This window comes from Zonotrichia leucophrys, chromosome 1, assembly GCF_028769735.1.
Source record: "Zonotrichia leucophrys gambelii isolate GWCS_2022_RI chromosome 1, RI_Zleu_2.0, whole genome shotgun sequence".
Taxonomy (NCBI): domain Eukaryota; kingdom Metazoa; phylum Chordata; class Aves; order Passeriformes; family Passerellidae; genus Zonotrichia; species Zonotrichia leucophrys.
This window is the reverse complement of record NC_088169.1, coordinates 105,766,322-105,786,595: the sequence shown is the minus strand read 5'-3', so window position 1 is coordinate 105,786,595 and position 20,274 is coordinate 105,766,322. Positions and strand designations below refer to the sequence as shown.

At 38.8% G+C, this 20,274-nt stretch overlaps 1 protein-coding gene across 2 annotated transcripts in view; it reads left to right on the top strand.

Annotated features, from left to right (window-relative positions):
* The window catches only part of USP25 (ubiquitin specific peptidase 25), an 87,740-nt gene that overhangs the window by 11,658 nt on the left and 55,808 nt on the right, over positions 1 to 20,274 (top strand). For both annotated transcript variants that reach the window (XM_064726758.1, XM_064726747.1), the window contains exons 2-4: positions 9,532 to 9,609; positions 10,724 to 10,868; positions 19,778 to 19,901. In XM_064726758.1, the coding sequence (XP_064582828.1) occupies positions 9,532 to 9,609; positions 10,724 to 10,868; positions 19,778 to 19,901 (347 nt within the window). The remainder of the gene's footprint in view (positions 1 to 9,531; positions 9,610 to 10,723; positions 10,869 to 19,777; positions 19,902 to 20,274) is intronic.

The following is a 20,274-nucleotide window of genomic DNA, read 5'->3' as shown; positions in this document are numbered from 1 at the left end:
ATGCTGAATTTTGTGTGGAAAAATTGTGAAATCTTCCTGGTATCACTTACCTAGGGCATGTAGCAGAGTTGTTTGAGGTGAAGTGGAAGCTTTGATCTTTGTGCCATTAACAGCTGCAGTAAATGAAATCCTTCTGGATGTGCACACCTAAAGCAGGGAATGGAGAGCAGTGGATGGCATTTCAGCCCATGCAGGGGCAGGTCTGATTGTGCATATTCATTTGTGATAAGTGTACACCAGGAGCACCACATCTCTGTCACTGTGAGATTTTTAATTCATCTCCCATTGGTGTAAGTTTTCTGCTATGTGCCTAAGTAGGATGGGGGCTGCAGGAGGCTTTTTCCCCCATCAGTTTCTCTCACTGGATAAAAACAGGATTAAAATAATGGCAGAGAAACAACTCATTCTTTTAAGGCTCCACAACACTTGAACTGGGTGGAAATTGGAGCCCTGGCTCTCACTAAGATGGCAGGAAATCAGTGTATGCAGAGAGTGACGCTCTGATGGGTTATTGGGAGCCTGGCCTGGCTTGCCAGAGGTTTGGATGAGTGGTGGTGCTGGCTCCTAGGGATGAGTGGCATCTGGTGGTGCTGGCTCCTAGGGACGAGTGACATCTGGCAACACCAGCCTGGGCTGGCCAGCACTGAGGGAGCTACAGCCTGGGAAGAACAGCTGACTCCTGGGAAGCAGCTTGTGGTCTGACAGTCCTTGTGAGTGTTTTTGTTTTTAAGTATTGCAGGGCCTGGGATCCCACTGATCTGAGGATACTTGGAATTTCCAGAATTGGTTTGTTTGTTCCTAGAATAGTAGCCCTTGTTATCATAACAGCAGAGTGACAGTGAGGGGCTGGCTTGGTGTTTCCTTGGGAGCTTTTTGGTGTCGTGCAGAGCAGGGTGAGGCTATCATGATGTCTGTTTGGAGAAAAATGAATATGCTGAGTGTTTGAAGGGGCTAGTGGGACTGCCTTTTCCACTTGAGAGTTAGGACAGGACAGTCCTTGTGAAAGGACTGTGAGGAGCATCAAACATTAGCCAGAAGAGCTTGTCTGTGGTATGATGGGTTAAAATGTGATTGGGATGCAAAGGAAAATATCTCTAAGTGTAAAAATGTGGATCTCGTGGCAGTGTTGTTTTAGACCAGAAAGACAAGGCTGAACATTTTTAATAGTGGCTACAGTACAAGTATACCCTAGGCAATAATCTTTCCTGTGAGGAGAAAGCTTAAGTCTTGGTGGTGCTGCCTGGTCAGACACTGTAAAGTGGGATGTTTATGCATGATGGTAAATATCTGGGAACTGAAGAGAAAAATTAGGAAATCAACTTTTAGAACAGAAAGTAGCCAGGAGGGATTGGAAAAATATCATAGAATGATCTAAGTTGGAAGGGGCCTTAAACCTCATTTTGTTCCAACCCCCTGCCATGGGCAGGGACACCAGGTTTTCCAGAGCTCCATCCAGCCTGGCCTGGAACAGTCCCAGGGGTGGGAGGGCATCCACAGCTTCTCTGGGCAACCTGTGCCAGGGTCTCACTGCCCTGACAGTAAAGAATTTCTTCCTAGTATTAATCTAAACCTACTCTCAGTTTGATGCCATTCCCTCTTGTCCTGTCATTCCAGACCCTTGTAAATAGTCTCTCTCATCTTTCCTGTGGGCTCCCTTCAGCTACAATTGGATCATCTTGAAGTCTTCCCTTTTTCAGCCTGAATAGCCCTGTTTTCTCAGCCTTTCCTCATATATGTTTATGTGTATCCTGCTTCAGCAGAGTGCTGATGATCCCCACAAGCCCCTTCCAGCTGCTGCCCATGTGGTTCTGTGTTTGTGTATTTATGGACACACAGTTTGCTGTGTATCTGCCATCCTCCAGCCTTCCCATCCTTTCTATCTGTATAATGTTGCCTCTGACTGACCCCAGTGGATTCAGTTTGCCATGGCTTGTGCATGTTTTTGGCAGGTCACTTGGTGCTGAGGTGGGATGGGCTGTGAACCACTGGTACTGTGTCACTGTTGTCCATGGGGGGCTCTTGGAGGAATCCTCCTGAATTTATGTGTGGTTTACAGCTAATATGTGTTGGTGTTTTAAAAGACTCCTCCCACTGCTACCAGTAACTAATTACTCCACAAAATTGAACTGGAGCAGAGATTTTTGCTAATTACTGTCACAGTTAGTGGAGTGTGTAAGAATCAAAGCAATTTTTGTGAAGCAGATTTTCCCGCAGTGGTTCCAGTGAATACAACCTGAAGTTTAGCTTGTGTCTAGTTAAGTGAAACTGAAGATCTCATTGGTTTTAGTGTAGTTAATTAATTTCAGAGCTGCTGTCATTACTCTTGGGAAGCTCCCTGTTATGCTGAGCAGGGAATGGAGAAATCATGATGGTTTAAAACACAAAGACCTCAAAAATCTTGGTAATTTTCCATTTCTGACACCTTTTTGTTTTCAGTAAGTACTAAGGTTGCTATCCTTTCTTGATTAGCATCCTCTCACTGAGATTCATTTAGGGCTAGCTGTCAGTAATAACTCAAAACATTTATGATCAAGCAACATTGATCATAAATCAGTTCATAGACTAATTTTAAAATTTTCTGCTGTGAACTGAGTAGGTGGTTTTCCTGCTCATTGTGAGAGTATTCCCCATGCAGGTGTTTATTTGGCTCATAACTTCTGGGTGGTTTTATGTAAGTAACTGTCAGAGGTGAGTTTGCCCTTATATTTAGTGTCAGAGAGTACAAACCAAATTCCTCAAGCCTCTCCTTAAAATATGATCTCAAAATCTTTAACTATCAACTTGAATAAGGACAAATGTACATGCTGAGAGTGAAAAAGATTTTTCTTTTTGGCCACATATGAGGCTTAGAATTGTGAGTGTTTATATGAATGCACGATCTCATGTTGAGTAGAAACCTTAATATCAGACTTTGAAATTCATTGAAAAGTTACTAATTAAGCATGAAAAGAGTGGAAATTTGGTGAGGATTTTCTGTGTGTTGTCTAGGATCAATATATGTTACATAAAGCTGTGATTAAGTAGAGTCCTTAATTAAATTTTTGTGAGAAGAGTGTACACACCTAAGTAGTGCACTCAAGCCTTTTCCTCCTGCAAGTTTTATTTGGGCTAGGCTGTGGTTGGCTGAAAGTTCCTGCCATACACTGTGTCCTTTTGCTCCTTGAAGTAAGTTTTGCTCTCAGTCCAGTTGCACTTTGAACAAGCTGCTGCTGTAATAGCCTGATTTGGCAGCCTGTGCAGAGCAGTCCCAGACTGAAAATCTGCTGTCTTTATGCATGTCCTTTGCTCTCCACAGGTGATTTTTGTCTGAACCAAAGCTGAGGTGCATTTGGCATTACAGTGTGTGTAAAAATATATCTTTACCTACTTTCTTAGAGGATACAATGTCATGTAAGAGGTTTCTCTTTTCATATCTTAACAAAAGGAAGCCCAGATAGCAGATGCTGGGCAAGGGGACCTCATTCTGTTGTACTTTAAGGAGCACCTTAGAGCTGGTGCAGAGATTTAACCTGGTCTTTGCATTAGCAGAATAGTGCTTAAAATAAAAAGTATACATTTAACCGCTTTCTAATTTGTGTATTTTTATAAATACATTTATTCTGCACATACGTGGAGAAAAATCTTGAGAGAGCTGGGAAAAGCAAAGCCTTCTGGAGCTGACAGCATGTTTTTTCCTGTGTTTCAGCTCAATAGTTTCATGGAAGGAGTTAGTTTGTATTTGCCTATTTGGAACTTGACCAACAGCATACATAGGAAATGGTTAATGTATCTGTGGTGCTGGAAGCTGTAGTGTACAGCAGTGTCTGTGGGCCTTTTAACTATTCCTGGGAGAAATTATTAATGTGGCAGAAAATTATATTCACAATAGTAATTGAGGGTCTTTAGCATGCTTGTCCTTTGTATGGTAAACTATTTCTGTTTGTTTGTTTGTTTGTAGCAGAAACTTAAAGCCTCTTTATGGAGGATTACATTCCTCTAAGCTCTCAGTGTTCTTCTCATTACAGCAGCATCATATGAGGAAACCAGCTTATTAGCTACTTGTCTGCAAACAATGCCATTAGCAGGTTCTCTGCAGCTCAGGCTTCATTAGAATTGTATTTAATATAAAATATTTGTGCAGTGTCATTTGAGTTTTCCTCCAATAAATAGGTCTTATAAATCAGTGTTGCACTAGAAAGTAAAGAAAGTGGGATGTGTGTGGAGGGCCTAAATCAAAATGCCATTCTCAGCATCTGCACTTTCTTCTTTCTTTCTTTTTGTCTCTAATAAAAGTATTCATCCCTCAGGAATCAGAATCATGGCTTGGGCTGGAAGGCACCTTAAAGATCATCTGGTTCCAAGCTCCCTGCCATGAGCTGCAGCACCTTGCACTAGAGCAGGGTGTGCAGAGCCCCATCCAGCAGCCTGGCCTTGAACACTTCTGGGGATGGAGCACCCACAACCTCCCAGGAAAACCTATTCCAGTGCCTCAGTATCCTCACAGTAAAGTTGTTTTTCCTGATGATAGAATCTAAATGTACTCTGTGTCAGTTTGAGGCCATTTCCCCTTGTCCTGTCACTCCAGGCTCTTGTAAATAATCTCCATTTTTCTTGTAGGCTCCTGTCATGTGGTGAAAGGCTGCAAGTTACCCCTAAGCCATCTCTGTCTGAGGCTGAACAATCCCAATTCTCTAAGCCTTTCCCCACAGGAGAAGTGTTCCATGCTTCTAATCAGCTTGGTGCCCCTAGTGCATTTTCATTATGTAGTACATAATTGAAATGTGAACTGTGTAGTGAGGCCACAGATCCTGTTTTCTCCTCCTAATGGTTGGATCATCTCATTCATTCCTGAACATACAACTTAATCTGTACTTGGAAGTGGAAAAGGGTTGTTTTATCTTCTGAGTTTTTAAGTGGTTGTGCTGCAAATGCAAATATTTGGATGTTGCCATGAATAAAGCTGAAGTTTACATGTGCCTCTTCAGCTGCAGAGAGGAGAAAATAAACAGATCAAAAGGTGCCTAATTTCCCCCCCAAATTTATCTTCACTGTAATTCAGTATTAGTCAGTTTATGAGATTTGCCTTGTTAAAAAAAAATAAATATGTAATTTAGCTTTTTGCTTTGGTTGTAGGAAGTTATCAGAGTTTACAGTACTGTCGTGGAACTAATTTGGGTACAGTATCTCCCTAAGCTGATAGCAGTGCAGATCCTTTTCTGCTTCACTGGTGCTGGCACAGCTACTGAATATGCTATTGTGTGAGGTTATAAACCAGATAATCTTAATTGGGCATTTCCTGAGAGCAAGGCAGAGATGGCTGAAAAAGGAGAGACTTGGAAATAAGGGCATGCATTCCTAATACACAAATTTGGCTTCCATCCAGGAAAATGGGAGAATTTCCTGTTAGTTAAAATCTTCCAAGAGCTAAAAGCCTGAAGATACAGTGCCTACATACCTCAGGGAGCCAGAGGAAAGGGAAAGGCTGGGAATAGCTTGTGCACAAAAGCCCCAGGGAGCAGACTGCTGCTGGATGTGGTGGGACTGGGGGGTGTGAACAGCTGGATCCAGGGCAGCCATCTGGACAGGACATCTCCTTTGTGTGCCCAAGGATTTGGGGCACCCTGCAGCAGCTGTACCAGCACAGGCTGGTGTCCCAGATCAGGTCCTGGGGGCTTTTTAGGGTTGAGACAAATGCTGTTCAGGCTTCATGGAGAAGGTGTGTGTGTGTGTGACATGTGTTCACATACTTCCTAACACTGCAGATATTACTGGAGTCTTGACTCACTAAACTGGAGGATCTCTGCTAGAGACAAGATCTGCAATCAGTCATGTAAATTTGAGGGTAGGGTAGCACACAGAAGTGGGTATGGGCAAACCTGAAAGAACCGAGGTGGAAAGAATGGACCTGGTTTGTATGTCCATTTGAAAAGAGAGGCTGCTTATTAAACTGAATTAAAGTACAATGAGTTATAATTCAGAATTTTTCCAGCAAGGCTGGAAAAAAATAGGGAATCAGGAAAGAGCTGCATTGAAAAGATACAACAGTTTTTTTTATGCTAGAATGGGTAGTTGTGATCTGAAACTTTCCTCACTGGCCTGATTTCATGAGCATACATTGGTGTAGGTACTTCAGACACTTGTAAATACTTGTCTGCTGCCTTCTTCATTTCTTATCTTTGTTTTAGCATAGGATGAGCTCTTTTGGGTATTTTTGGTTATAGCCTGTGAGTGAATTATTATAATTGTTTTATATATCTGTGTAGTTTTAGACATTTGAGGGTCTATATGCTACAGTCACTTCAACTCAAGTTAGCCCAAGCTTCTTGAGCTTTTAGGGTAAATGTAATCAAAATGAGCATTAATGGGTGTAAGGAGGGTGGCTTGCTTCATATATACAAGTCTGTTTGAAGTATTAAATGTTTCTTACCATACAGAAGAGACTTAATTGCTTAGCACTAGAAACTGATCTCCAAGCTTCAGTCATGGGAAATAGTAGCATAAGTTTAGTAGCATAAGTTTTCTGTATGACACAGTAACCAGAGCTAAAGGAATAATTATTCAAAACAAATGAAATTTAGCCATTTGACTTTGCAAAGTAGTACAGATGCACTAAATAAAGTCATATCAGGAATTCAGTATTACAAGCTCTCTGAATGTTGTTGCAGTTGTCTCATAAGTGTCTTAAGTGAAAAGAAAAGCAAAAAGAAAATTGAATCTCATCCTCTGATAGTGAATGAGGAGAATGTTTGACAGTTGCCTGCTCTGCCACTTGTAATAAAAGAAATAGAATTACTTGTGTTAATACAGTTTCATGGGTAATAACATACTGTCATTATAACAGTGAAGGAGACTAATGACAAGTTAAAGATTCAGTTGCAAAAAAGGTCAGTGCATATAGTAAAGATGATGGCTGCATTTACATCAGATCTGTGAGGATGAGGGCAGATGGTGAATTTGTGGAAGAGAAGGCCACCAGTTGGAGATTTTAGCTACCTTATGCAGTTTCACAATTGTTTCTGAAGATCTGTTAGTCTATTAGCAAGTATTAAAAGAACGTGTTGATCAGGTGGAAATAATGTCAATTACAATACTCCTAGAAAGGTAATGTGTCCATTATTTAACTTCTGCATAGTTAGAAGTAAGTCAATTAGAAATTAGTGGCAACTTTTCCACGTTCAGCTGAAGAAACAGTAATGTCTAAACTAGACAAATGCCTCAAAGCTCCATTTAAGGTGTTCAGGAGAACTGTTAATTTTTCTCTTAATTCCTGTCACTTCAAACAATGGTGCTTATGGATTCTCAGTGTTGTTCTTTTAATTATCAGTAAGAAATTCTGGAGCTGAGTACCTTAAACTCTTGGCCTTAAAAAAAGTATACTTATATATGCTTACATAAAAGTATACTTAGATATGCTTATATACTTATACATTTAGATATATGTATTAGAAGAGACTTATATAATTTCTTCATGAGAAAGGAGCATCTCTGGGTGCAGTTCTGATCTGTTAAATGTGGACGCCCATGGGAAGGGGGCCTTGAAACACAGCTTTTATGCTGGAATGCTGAAATGTGGATGGAAACTACAGATGTCTAAGTTTATAAGTCACAGCTGTGCTCATAAATTAACAGCCAATATTTTGAACTGCTAAGAGATTGTTTGTTGGTAAACTGTCTCTTCTGTCTTTTCCCAGTCTCTGTGAACGATGAATATCCTCCAATCAGCCTTTCCAAGTGTTGTATATATTATGGAAGATACAGAAATCTCTTATAACTTGTTGTTGTAATAATTTACAGTGAAACTATTTTCTCTTCTGTTCACCATTGTGTTGGGGGCAAATAGAAAAAGAAATCCACTTTACTGTCGTGCCCTTGAATTGATGCTGCCAATTTTAATGCTGTTGTAATTATTTTTCCCAAATACTCTATTTAATTTCTTTGATTCTTGCCAGGCTTAGGGGCAGGAAAGCAACTTTATAGGGGAAACAAGTCATGGCTTTGTACAGTGCTATGAAATGCACAGAGCAAACAAACGAGGGGGTGAGGGATGGGGATAGAGTGGGAGTTTGTTTTCCTGCATCACTTCACTTTTCTTGTGCCAACAGAAGGGTTTTTAAAAGGAAAAGAAAAAAGAAAGAGGCAAATTGGATTGTTAGCAGTGTCTCTTAGGATCATAAATGAAGGGAAGATTGTGTATGTAATTCATAAACATCCTGAACTATACGCCTTCTATTTCAACTTATTAGGGCATGAAGTAGTGCCTGCCAGGTTAATTTCTCACTGGGGAATTCAGCATTCATGCAGATCTTAATTTCCTCTTCTATACAAAGCAGTGATAAAGGAAGAATAAGGGTATTTGAATATTTGATTCCAGATAATTCAGCTCAAAAATAAATCTTTTAGAAGAAGCTGCAAGACAATTATAGTTGCTATTTTAAAATGAATTTGGAGAGTAGCAGGAGAATGTTTATTTGTTCCTGATAGGAAATATGCTTTTTGTCATGCGAACAAAACCCTGTACTTTACAAAAATTTTCTCTTTCATAGACGAAATTACTGTTTTGAGTTCAGGATGTTGTGGGCAAAGAATAAAAAAGAAAAACCATTTGCAAATATTTTTTCTCCATTTCCCATCTGCCAAAGGGGCAATTGAATTTGTTGGTATGGAGCAATGGTCAATGCTCTGTTTTTTCATGGTTTTAATGGTTGAGATGCTTTTAATGGTTTATAGGAGTTCAAAGATTGTTCCAGCTTAGTGCTTGCTTTTTGCTTCTGTGATGGGATAGCTGAGCATGACCAGAGTGAATCATCTGTTGGCTCCAAACTGGGGTGGGACCAGATTTTTATTTAAGTAAAACAAAACCAAGCCTCAGAATTCTTATGGAGTGAATATTTAAAAGACCCAGAACCTCTTGTTCTTTTTCTAATTCCAAGTGTTGCTTTAAACTCAGTCATGGGTGCTGACTTGTGTGATTTGGGAGAGTTGGATTCAACTGGTCTAGGAAGGCACTTTGGACAGATTCCTTAAGTTCTGTTTCAGTATCAAGAAACTTGTTTTGTTTGGAGATTTTATAGAATTTCTCTTAAAACACCTCAGTGGTCAGCAATGTTGCATTTCCAGGGTTTGTGTTTAGAATGATTAGGAATTGTTTATGTTAAGGAAATAATGGGGTTGAAAATAGCTGGGAATTAAAGAAGTTGGTTTTGGTGGGTGTTCAGTCAGCTATTTCCACTGGAAACCAAAGCTGTGGAGTTTTATTTGTTTAGATGGGCCAACTGTGGCTTTATATGAGCTTCTTAAACCCACATTGCATAAGCTTACCAACAAACACACCAAAATGCAAAATCATTCCATTTGGGAATTAAGGATTCCCAAAAAAGTGCCCAAATTCCAGAGACAAAGACAAACTTGAGTAACGTTGGTTCTACCCCTTTGTGATGCATAAACCTCATATGGAGATGCCTTTAATGTTTGTGGAGGAGTGTACTCTGTTAAGACATTTGTTTTGCTGTTTTTTGGCTCCAATCTTATTTCGATGATCTATTTTCTTTTCAGCACCAGCAAACATTTTTAAATCAGCTGAGGGAGATCACTGGTATCAATGACATCCAGGTACTACAGCAGGCACTGAAGGTAAGATACCTGACTTGTAGCTGAATGAACCTGAATGCATCTTAACTGCCTGTGAAAGCCACAAATCCAACCCTTTCTTACTCTGTCCCTCCCTTCCTTCCTTTCTTTCACTTCCTTCCTTTTCCCTTCCCACCTTGAATTTATTTCAGGGGGGGAAAAGAAAGCTGATAGTGATTGCTTGTTCACTTTGCATGAAATCTTGTTCTCTTTTGGTACTGACCTGAAAATTAAGTGTTCAAAAATGAAAGGACAGGACTGTTATGACTTGCCTTTAACCTTGTGTGGATTGTTTTGGGATACATTGGTGCTACTACAGATGATCAGCTCCTGGGGAACCAGGTGGTGTTTTCTTGTCAAGGTGTGGCTGTTTTCTACCATGCACAGGCCTTGCTCACTGTGTAGAACGAAGAACTGCTTGAACTTGCCAACCTTTACTAATTTGGTATTGTTTCAATGTTTTTTCAACCATTGTAATTTTTTTCACAGCACCGAAGAGTTCTTTGAGGCAAGTAAAAAGTGGCAGGTCTCTCTGTATTCTGTGTCTGTAAATATATACATATTTTATTAATATAAATATAAATATATAAGCATTTAAAAATGTTTTCTCTCCCTCAAGCAGAACTTTGTAGCTGTTAATAAATGGTATATGAGGATTTAGTCATTTAAATTAAAAATATATATCTACACAAAACCAGGTAGATGTTGTTAGCCTAAGTCTTGTGCACAACTGCTTTTCAGTAGTTGGGATCTCTGGCTTTAAAAAATGAAACTGTATATTTTCAGAAGAATTCATATGACTCCAGTGAATGTGCTGGTTTGTTGAGAGGTTGACCTGCACTACAAGACAGTATTTTTTTTCTTTCCTGAAAGAAGTGAAAGGCCACTAAAACAATTTCTTTATAAGATGTTTTATCTTTTTTTTTTTTTTTTGGTTAAAAAATAGCAAAATATGCAGAATATTTCAAGTTTGCAGACTTTGGTTTTGAGTCATTATTTTACCTGACAGTACAATGGCTATTGATTTGAAGTTGCTAATCATGTCCTTTCCTTTTAGGAAAAATTAAAGAAGAGGTGAGAGGACTCTTACTTGTTTTTGGTTTTTTTATGCTTACAGGACAGCAATGGTAATCTGGAGTTGGCTGTGGCTTTTCTCACTGCGAAGAATGCCAAGGTTCCCCAGCTAGAGGAGGCCACTTACTACCAAACAGCCCTTCCTGGCAATGACAGATACATCAGCGTGGGCAGCCAGGCAGACACCAGTAGGTATCTTTTCTTTTCTTTTCATAAGTTCAGTTTAAAGGCATGGGAAATAAAACCTTGCCTGTGACATAACTATTAATCTGCAGATAATTCTTACCTATCAATATTTAGATTATTATGTATTCTCTCTCTCTCCTTATTTCAGTGGGGTTTGTTTTTGTTTTTTTTCTTTTTTTTTTTTTTTGTTTGAACTACCTTTAGACATTACCTTTACCTTTACATATATGTATGATACTGATCAAAGGGTGAGTAACTGGGCTTTCTTTTTTTTTTTACCTTTTGTTTCCTCCCCCGTATTATAAGTTTTGTTTTGGGGTCATGCAGTAAATAATTTAAGGCAAAAGCTGGGTACTCCTCTGTCAAAACAAAATTGGAGAAGAGTCTGTCATTATTTGTCTTGATATGTTAAAGCTTAATATTGTTAAGAGAAGCTCCTCCCTGACAGGAGTGACTTTCCCAAAGGGAGATGTTGGAGATTAAGTGTGAATTTTGTACTAAAAGAGTAGATGTTTCATATATTAAATTAGCATTAAATATACCCAATTTTAAACAATTTCATTTAGCTGATACAGGAGGTCCCACAACCTGAAAGATTAGAATCTTGCAGGTTCTAATCCTCTGCTTTAGCGTATAGTAATTTTTATGGGGAGAAAAAAAGAAATTATTCTGGAAATAAATATAGGAAATAACATAGAAGTAAAAGTCAAAGTAAGTTTTGTAGTGGGATTGATATCTGTAAAATCTGTTTCTTGATACTATAGTTACTTTACACTACTTCCAATGCAGATGGAGAATATTTTAATTATATAGCAGTTCTTTGGTCATATATCTAGTACATCTATGTAGATTTTATTAAACAAGTAGGATTATATAGTGCCTCCTGCAGTAGAATTTTTTCCTCCTTTGTTTTGCTCATGGTGGCTTCAATGTAAAGAAGTTTAGTTAGATTTCCTTATCAATTGTATAATTATCTTTTGTCTGTAGAACCTTGACATGAACTTTTAAAATATTTTTTTTTAATTAGAGGTGAATTTATTCTCAGCATGTATAGTGTGTAAACTGCATTTAAATCCTTGATATTATTAGCAACCCTGTATAAAATGTCCTGAGTGCCTCATAGGTAGTTGTGTTATCCATGCAGTAAGTTGTAGTGAGTGGCTCGGGGTTTTTTGTGTATTTTTTCTTTTCACTCCTTTGGAAAGAAAACACACACAACCTTCCCCATGTGTTTAATTTTCAATGTCAGAAAATTGCCATTAAGGGAATGAAGGCTATTAAGAACAAACTCAGCACTGTGTCATAGTTTCTAGTACTGACAACCTACTATGGCAGTGGGAATAGTAAGCTGGATTCTCTTGAAGTCTGTGTTTAATTAGATTTAATAGCAATCCCATTAATAGAAGTATTTAGTTTTGCTGTCACTTAGTGTGCTGTACAACCTTACTGAAGAAATGAGGTGACAAAGGATATGAATTAAATTTGCAAGAGCCCACATTACACATGGCAGATGGTCAAATTGAGAATGGTAGGTCATGAGTTGTACATTCCGAGGTGAGTTTCAGGATTCTCTTCTCTTCTCTGGAGGGCTGAAGGCAGGTTCCTTACAGTTATACAGCACAGCAAGTCAGTGATCAAGAAACACCAACTGCTGTGGGAAAAGTAGGTTTTGAAATTTTTTTTAACATCTTTAATGTCTGGTCGGGTCCTCACTGGCAACAAAGATGAGAGCCCTTAGCCAGTCTTTGCTGTTTTAGTTAGACTGAAAACACTTTGAGATAAAGGCATCTTGGTGAACTTTTTATCATGTTGGAGGACTTAGAAGGCAAGAACTGAACACTACAGCAGAACAAAAGTCAAAACCAGTGTGGCCATGGAGTGCCCTCCAAGCTCCTGTAGTGATCTGTAGTGAATGTTTCTGGAAGAAACATTTCCTTGTTAAGTGCTTGCCTGTAATTGTTTGGATTCTAGATTTAAAAAATGCAGTTCACCAAGAAGGCCAAGCCTCAGGGCCCTGTGTTAGTAAACACTGTCTTGTAAGGGGGTGTGAAAGGATACAGGATGGGAAATCCTCAGCAGATGGCTTTGACCATCACTGCTCCTTTCTGCAAAAGAACACATATTAGCAGTTCTCAGTGGCTATGCTGAGTTAATGACAGGATCTTGTCTCTCAAATTTGACTCCCTTTATTATCCCACATAGGTATAATTACATTAATTAATTAAAACTCGCCCTTACTGTTCCTTACTGCTTAACTACCTCTGTGTGTTTGGAACTGAGGATGTTAAGAGTCACCGAGCTTTGTGGTCCTGCCAAGTTCAAGCATCCAAACTGGGAAGGAGAGAGTCACAGATAAATACTAGAGGTGTTTTTTGTGCCACAGAAAACCTCCAGCCATTTACAAAGGCTGTTGAATGTATTCCTTGCATAAAGATGTATCAGATGTGAGCTTGACTGACTGCGTTTCTTTGATGTGGTTACTTAATTAAAGGGGTAAAATGGAAATGTTACCGTGTACCATAACAGCCAGAATTGTGCCGTGGCTCTTCCAAAAATGACAGTGGTCGTAATGGTTTGAGAGTTGCAGCCAGGATGGTAGGAGGGGTAAGGAGACCTGGTTTGTCTTATTACCAAATGCAACATTTCAGCAGCTGCAAAAAAATAATAGGTTTTCATTAAACCTGCTCCATCTGTTAAACAAAGACGGACTTGCACAACCAGTGTTACTCATGGTGCTTGCCTTTTCGTCTGTTCAAAATGGCATGTGCAAGCACCTGCAAATGTGGTATTTTCACATCAACAGTGATGCAAACTTAATCTGATCCTTTTGCAAAGGCTGTTTTAACATTTTGACTTTCTGTCCCTTCTTGCACTCTGTGAAGAGAAAGTGCTCAAGCATTAGGTTTTCAATGTATGGATGCACACTTTTTAGTCCAAGGTAATTTCAATGTTTCTCTTGGTAGAGGAAATCCTAGGCATTGTTCTTAAAGAAAAACAAAAGAAGTTTAGTAGTACTTCCAAATATTTTCACTTGATTTCTCTAGAAACCTTTTTATTCCCATTTGAAGTGATTTTGTGTATTTTCATCTGTGGCTGCACAACAGAACTGTTGGATTGCTAAGAATGTATCCATTTTCTTCTTATTATTGAAGGAACTTGAAGAACCCAGGATTAAAGGAAGGAACAGAGTGAAAAGATGTATTTTGGAAGTTGTGTTGTGTTCCAATGAAACAGCTGTCAAGACAAATTCTCTTCTTCCCTTCTTTTGAAAACACAGTTATTTTTCATTAAAACTGAGTTATTAGTCTTTGCAATTGCACATTCCACAGCCAAAACAAAAGATTTCAAGCCCTTTTATAAGAGCATATTACAGTGTAACTATCAAAATGCCACACACAGCAATTTGAGGATTGTAGACTTCATGCCTTCTGGCTTTTTATATCTTCCTGTTTGTACTTTGAGCCTTTGCATGCATCTCAAAAGTCACTCAGCCCTTTCCAGCCAGGTAGAGTTTAGGCTCAATGGTACCTACATCCTTCTGAAGTGGTGTTTATAAAACATTTCTTACTGTTCCATTCTAGAGACTCTGAAAAGTTTATAGGGTAATTTCTTTTGGAGCTTCACTGCCCCTACTTTTAGACTCCTAGTGTCTCGCCTAAGTCCCTTTTGCTTCAGGTTAAGTCCTTTACTCCAGTGTGCCCCTGTGGAAATTATAGCACACTTCATTCCTTTTGTCTCAGATGACAGGTTGCATGTGAAGACAATGTATCAAAAGGCTTCTCTCAGATCTAAATGAAACAGCCTAAATTCCTTTCAAGAAGTTGGATGCATTTCCTATACCTATTGTAATTTCTTTTCTTCTCATCTGGGCCTTCTTAAGTATGCTTTTTTTTCTGAGCTGTGGCACTCAAAACTATAATGAAGACATCAGCTTAGTTCTTCAGAAAAATAGGTGAATCTCTATAAATATCCATGTAGTACTCTGACAGAAGTGTAACACTTCCTATTTTCTTCAGTGCTGTGATGATGTGAATTGCAGATTGAACATGAGTCGGCTGTAGCTCCTGGATCCTTCTTGGCACAAGTCCTAGTCAGTCCTCATTCTCTAGCTGCTCATTTATTGTTTCTGTCAGTAGAATTTGACAGTGGCTTCTTCCGTCACCTGGCCTAATTCAGCCATCTCTATGTGTCTTCATGACATTTCCTTCTACTTCAAGGATTATTTGTGTCATCTCCATCCAGGTTCTTGGGAGTTTTGCCAGCTTGGTATGTCAAGGTCCCCGCTTCGAATGTCAGGAGTCTTGTACCTTGAGGTCCTCTTTTCATCCTACAGATTGACTTGTTGCTTTGTGTCATGATTGCCTCTCTCCTTCCCCATCAGTGCCGGAGCCTTCAGTTTAAGGTGTTATAATTGCAGGGTGTTGTAAACACAGCTGAGATGAGGAAGCTGTGGGATAGTGGTGGCCAATATTGGCAAGCTCTTGCACCAGTACAGCAGCTGGAGTTGGCTGAATTGCTGCTGGGGTGCTGGGTGCTCTCCCCACATCCAGTTTTAACCAAAATTGGCATATTCAGCCACATAAATTCCTTTAAATCTTCACCTTAGGAGCCTGAGACCACTGTGAATTTAACTTCACAGAATAGGTAGCAGTATGTGAGATCTTGCTTAGCTCTGCTTGTAATAAATAAACCAGATGTAGTCTCAACTCCCTTTAAAAAAGTTTTATATTGTTTATGTGTTGAAATTGGAAAGTTGCTGCTGAATTTTCATACTTGGCACTACTCTGTTGAGCCCATCAAGGCTGCCCCTTCATTTTTGTTCTCCCTATTCCAGTTGTTGCATCACTGTGGATGTTTATTGCTTATCCCTGAGTTCAGTTGCTACTTCTGATCTGTTTCTCATGCTGAGTTTCCCAGCCTACTTAAGTTTGAAGTTCCTACTCTCTGCCTCCTCCTCATATAAGTACCAAGTCAACAACACAGTAATTATTTTAATGACCTAGGCCATAAACAAGTAAGAACCATTTATTTAAATGATGATTAAATTTCCTAAGTAAACAGATAATTTTTTTTAAAGGAAGATCTATGGGAATAGATATGTTGTGTGCATTTACTATACATGCAGTAGTATTTGACCCAAATTTCAATATACAACTTAAAATTGTTTTGTAGAATTACAATGTCAAACTCTCTGAATTTTATTTATCAGAAGGACACATTATTATATAATAATAATATTGTAAGCCAAGAATACATTTCTTAGTAAAACAGATGATTAATTATGGATGTTAGTTTTCATTGAATAAACACACATGCACTAAACCAGACTGTGTTGATGAGAAGTTTCTTCACTTATGGAGAATTTTTTCATAAGCAAACTTTATTGCCTAGTCATGGCCTGGTTAAGAATGTTTGCATTTTCTAAGGCTATTTGACATTAAATTAATAAGTACCTTTACAAGGATGAGCCAGTGAGAACTGAAGTGTTCTGTGGGCTAAATGAGAGGAGTATTACAAAGCTGGCATATGTAAGTTAAAGTCACTAAATCTGGACAGGAGGCATTAGTCCCACACCTTTATGAAATGCATCCTTCAGCCTATCACAGAAAAAAAACTTGTGTGTCTGATAAAATCTTTGAGTAACAGTCATATCTTTTGTTTTTCTTCAAACTCATACTTAGGCCAGTAATCTTTGGTCAGATAGGAAACTTCAGCAGCTCAGTTTCATGAATGAGTTCTGCTACTCATAGCTGCAACATTAACATCCCCATGCAAGAATTTATAAAAAATGAAGATGTTTTAAAATAAAAATGAGAAAAAAGGAAAACTATATTAATTTCATGTATTATATCTACATTTGTATAGTGTATTACCAAGGAAAGCAAAATGTGGAGATAAGGTAATATATATAAATTTTTTTTTTGGTTTTTAGAACAAGGAGTTTAGTCTCAGACTTAGCCTTCTTTTCTGACTTCTGTTGAAGTCTTCTTTAATATCTTGTGATTTAGGATTCAAGTTGTATATGAGGTGTTGCAGCTTAATGAGTTACTGTGTGAGCTGTAAAGACATTAGCTTAAATGTCAAAACCATTTTTGTTACATTTGCTGTGAACTAAAAGCTTTCATGAAATAGGTTACCATGGATGAGCTGATATTAATAAATGTAATTTGGGACATAAATTATGCTAGATAAGCCCTCTGTGACTTGGACTGATTGCACCACTCACATGTAGTGTTAATATCTGTGAGTGAGTCTTCACTCTGTTGTCTTTTTTTCATGCAGAGCAGGAGCAATGTATGGCTAGAACATTTCTGAAGAGAGTCCTATAGTGTCTGCTCCAAAACCCTTGCATGCCAAAACAAACTCTTTTGGCTCATCTGCTTATGGAAAGCAAATGGAAGTAAAAGATCTGGGGTTTTAATATTAAAATTATGTAACTTTTGGTAATATGAATGGTAATAAACTTCTAAAGACATAAGGTGGTGGTATGGATTAATAAAAATTAGAGAGCTAAGGAGTTGCAAAGAAGTTGAATATTTTAATGGAAGTGAGAGTTAGAGTTGATCTAGATAGATTTTTGTATAATAGAATGGGGGGGGGTTTGTTAAATAATTCATTTTCATCTACATTAAGTTCTTTTCTAGAAAATAGTCCCCATATAGAGAAACTGACTTCTTAATTTAACTTTCTTTATTGTCATGTAAAAATGTCTTCACTCTTACCTGACTAGAGACTTGCTCAAGAAACATTCCTCTCTGTAAGGAAGTGCAATCCCATCCTTGTCCATCTGCATGTGTGGCTGCTGGGTTGTGACCACTATTCCTACTTCGAGAAATACAGCTTGGCTCCAGGGAGGCCGTGTGTGGCTCCTTGTAAATGTGCAGAAAATACAACACAAGCACCATATTTTAGAACATGATAGGCAGTGTGTGTGGTGAGGGGATCCTCTCATTTGTCAACCTTTCTGGTCTCCTCCTGCTGTCAGGCTGTAGGACAGAGCTGGGTTTGCATGTGACCCAGGCTGAGGTGGTATTTTTGCCCAAATTATGTTATTCTCAGCATGGCAGCATATTTATCAAAACTTCTCTGGGAGAGACTTCTGCTGGTGGTGGTTGTAATTGCTTTAGTACTTCTGAAGGAGAATTTCAGTCATCTGAGTTGAAGTGCCCTTCTGTTACACTGGAAGATCTGACCTGACTGTAGAAAGCCTAAGAATAAAATTAGGAAGTGCTGCTTTTATACCAATAGTGGTTTTCCATACTTCTAGGTCAGGACAGATTGCCCAGTATACTCTGCAGGTAAGAGTGCTCCCTTTAAAGGCCCACTAAATAAAATAGAAAATCAACCATTATTTGGAGAAAACAGAACTGAGTTTAAAACTAGGTTTTGAAGATGCTAGTGTTAACAGGAAAGTTTCTTTACAACATCTTTCTGGTTTCAGCTTTTTTGCACAGACAGGTCATCCCATTTTCTGTTTATGTGTGACTATGGCAAGGATTTTTGTATACTAAGTTTAGTGTTTTGTTCTGATCCAGTGAGAAGCATCCCAAAAAAGAAAGCCCAGAGGAATAGGGGAAGCTACAGTCTCTACAGTGGGCTGGCCCATACAGGAGCAAAGTCAGAATGCAGACAGACAAGCTCTTTGGAGTAATTGGGTTTGCCTGTGGAAGCAGAAATGCTGACAAACCTCTTGTCTCTCTTTGTGAGCAGTTGCCAGTTTCAAATCTGTATCTCTTTCTCCCTGAGCCTTTCAGCTTCCAATGGCCAAGCCCTAGGCTGGAGACAGGTCCCTTTCATAACTCTTTGGGTAAAGTTTGCCTTGGAAGAGGGAGGCTCAAACCAGCCAGTGCTCCATGTGCATGTGCAAATCTGATATTGCACACAAGTGTCTCTTTTACACTATTCCTTTATTTCTGTCTTGGAAAATGAGACTTCTGACCCTTGAAATGGTGATAACCAGTGATCTTGGCTTTTTTGAAGGTCTTGTGCAGCTGATGGACCTTCCTGTAGGGTCTAGCTGCTCTAAAAGCTCGGCTGTGCCTGATGGGGACATGATTTGTGTTGTGGTGTGTAGTAGAATCCCACCTGAATTAGGAGCAGGGGTGTTGTTGTTGCCCTCAGGAAGTAAGGAGGTTTATGGGGGGTGTCAGTCTTTGATCCTTTGTATAAGAGCTGGTGAAGAAGGCAGAAATAGAGCTGTTTTCAGTCAGTAGTCCATCCAGAATTCCCCATTTATCAGAGTATGGATGCTAATTTTCTCTCCAGCATTTGTTTTTTTCATGCTGAGATGCGATACTTTCAGTAAATGAAATCAAATTTAAATATGTTCAGAAAAGGAATGCACAAACAGGATAGAAAATAATTAGGTTGAGTAAGGAACTGCTCCACTTGTTATGAAACTGTGTGAAAGTATTTGGCTTACCAGGATACAAAATACTTGTAGAATTTGGGGCTGTGTTGGGAAAACACTGTTACATGTTCCTTCATGAGGAGGAAAAATCAACTATGCTCAATTAAGGTATCCTTTTAAAGTAAGGTCCTCTTCATCACGTGTTCCCTGAAGCAACTGATCTCAGTAGCTGAAGTAATGCATTTAAGTGTATTGCTTTAAGAGGGCTTTCAGAAAACATGTATTCCTAAATTTGTCCCTTAGCTTTTTGAAAGTTAAGAACATTAGGAGCAAGGAGAAACCACAGCCCATCATGTCAGGAGTGAGCTGCTGAGGTTTTTATCCGTCTTGGAGGCAGAAGGGAGTTGTTATTGCAGGGTTAGTGGTTGCAAGAGTGTAGGGCACAGGAGGGATGGACTGGAATGGTGCTCAGCAATCCATGTGGGCTCTCTCCTCTACAGTAAGACTTACCTTTCATTCTGTTTCACTTTTAATTTTGAGAAAGATAGTTTTGCTTTTCAGATGTGATTGATCTCACTGGAGATGATAAAGATGATCTTCAGAGGGCAATTGCCTTGAGTTTGGAGGAATCAAACAGGGCATTCAGGGAGACTGGAATAACAGATGAGGAACAAGCCATTAGCAGGTAAACAACCAACTTATATAAAGCAGAAATTAAATTAAAGAGTTGGAGATGGCCTGTATTGCTTTTTTAAACTTTTAACAAATAATAACTTGTTTACTTTTACTTGTGCTACTGATATGCCTGGCTTCAGGATGCTGCTTTAATGTATTGTATGTTCTAAACTGGAAAATAGTCTATTATGTGTGGACTAGGATTAAATAATATGTTTCATATTTTTGTATTTCTTTAAATATGGAGGAAGTGGATGGAGATAGAGAATGTGTGGTCATATTTAAATAGGGACTAAACCCAGAAGTTTCTCTTGTGTAACAGGTAAAAAGCAACAAAACCAAAATATAAATTAAGAAGCTAATAAATACTTTGTCCTGTTTTT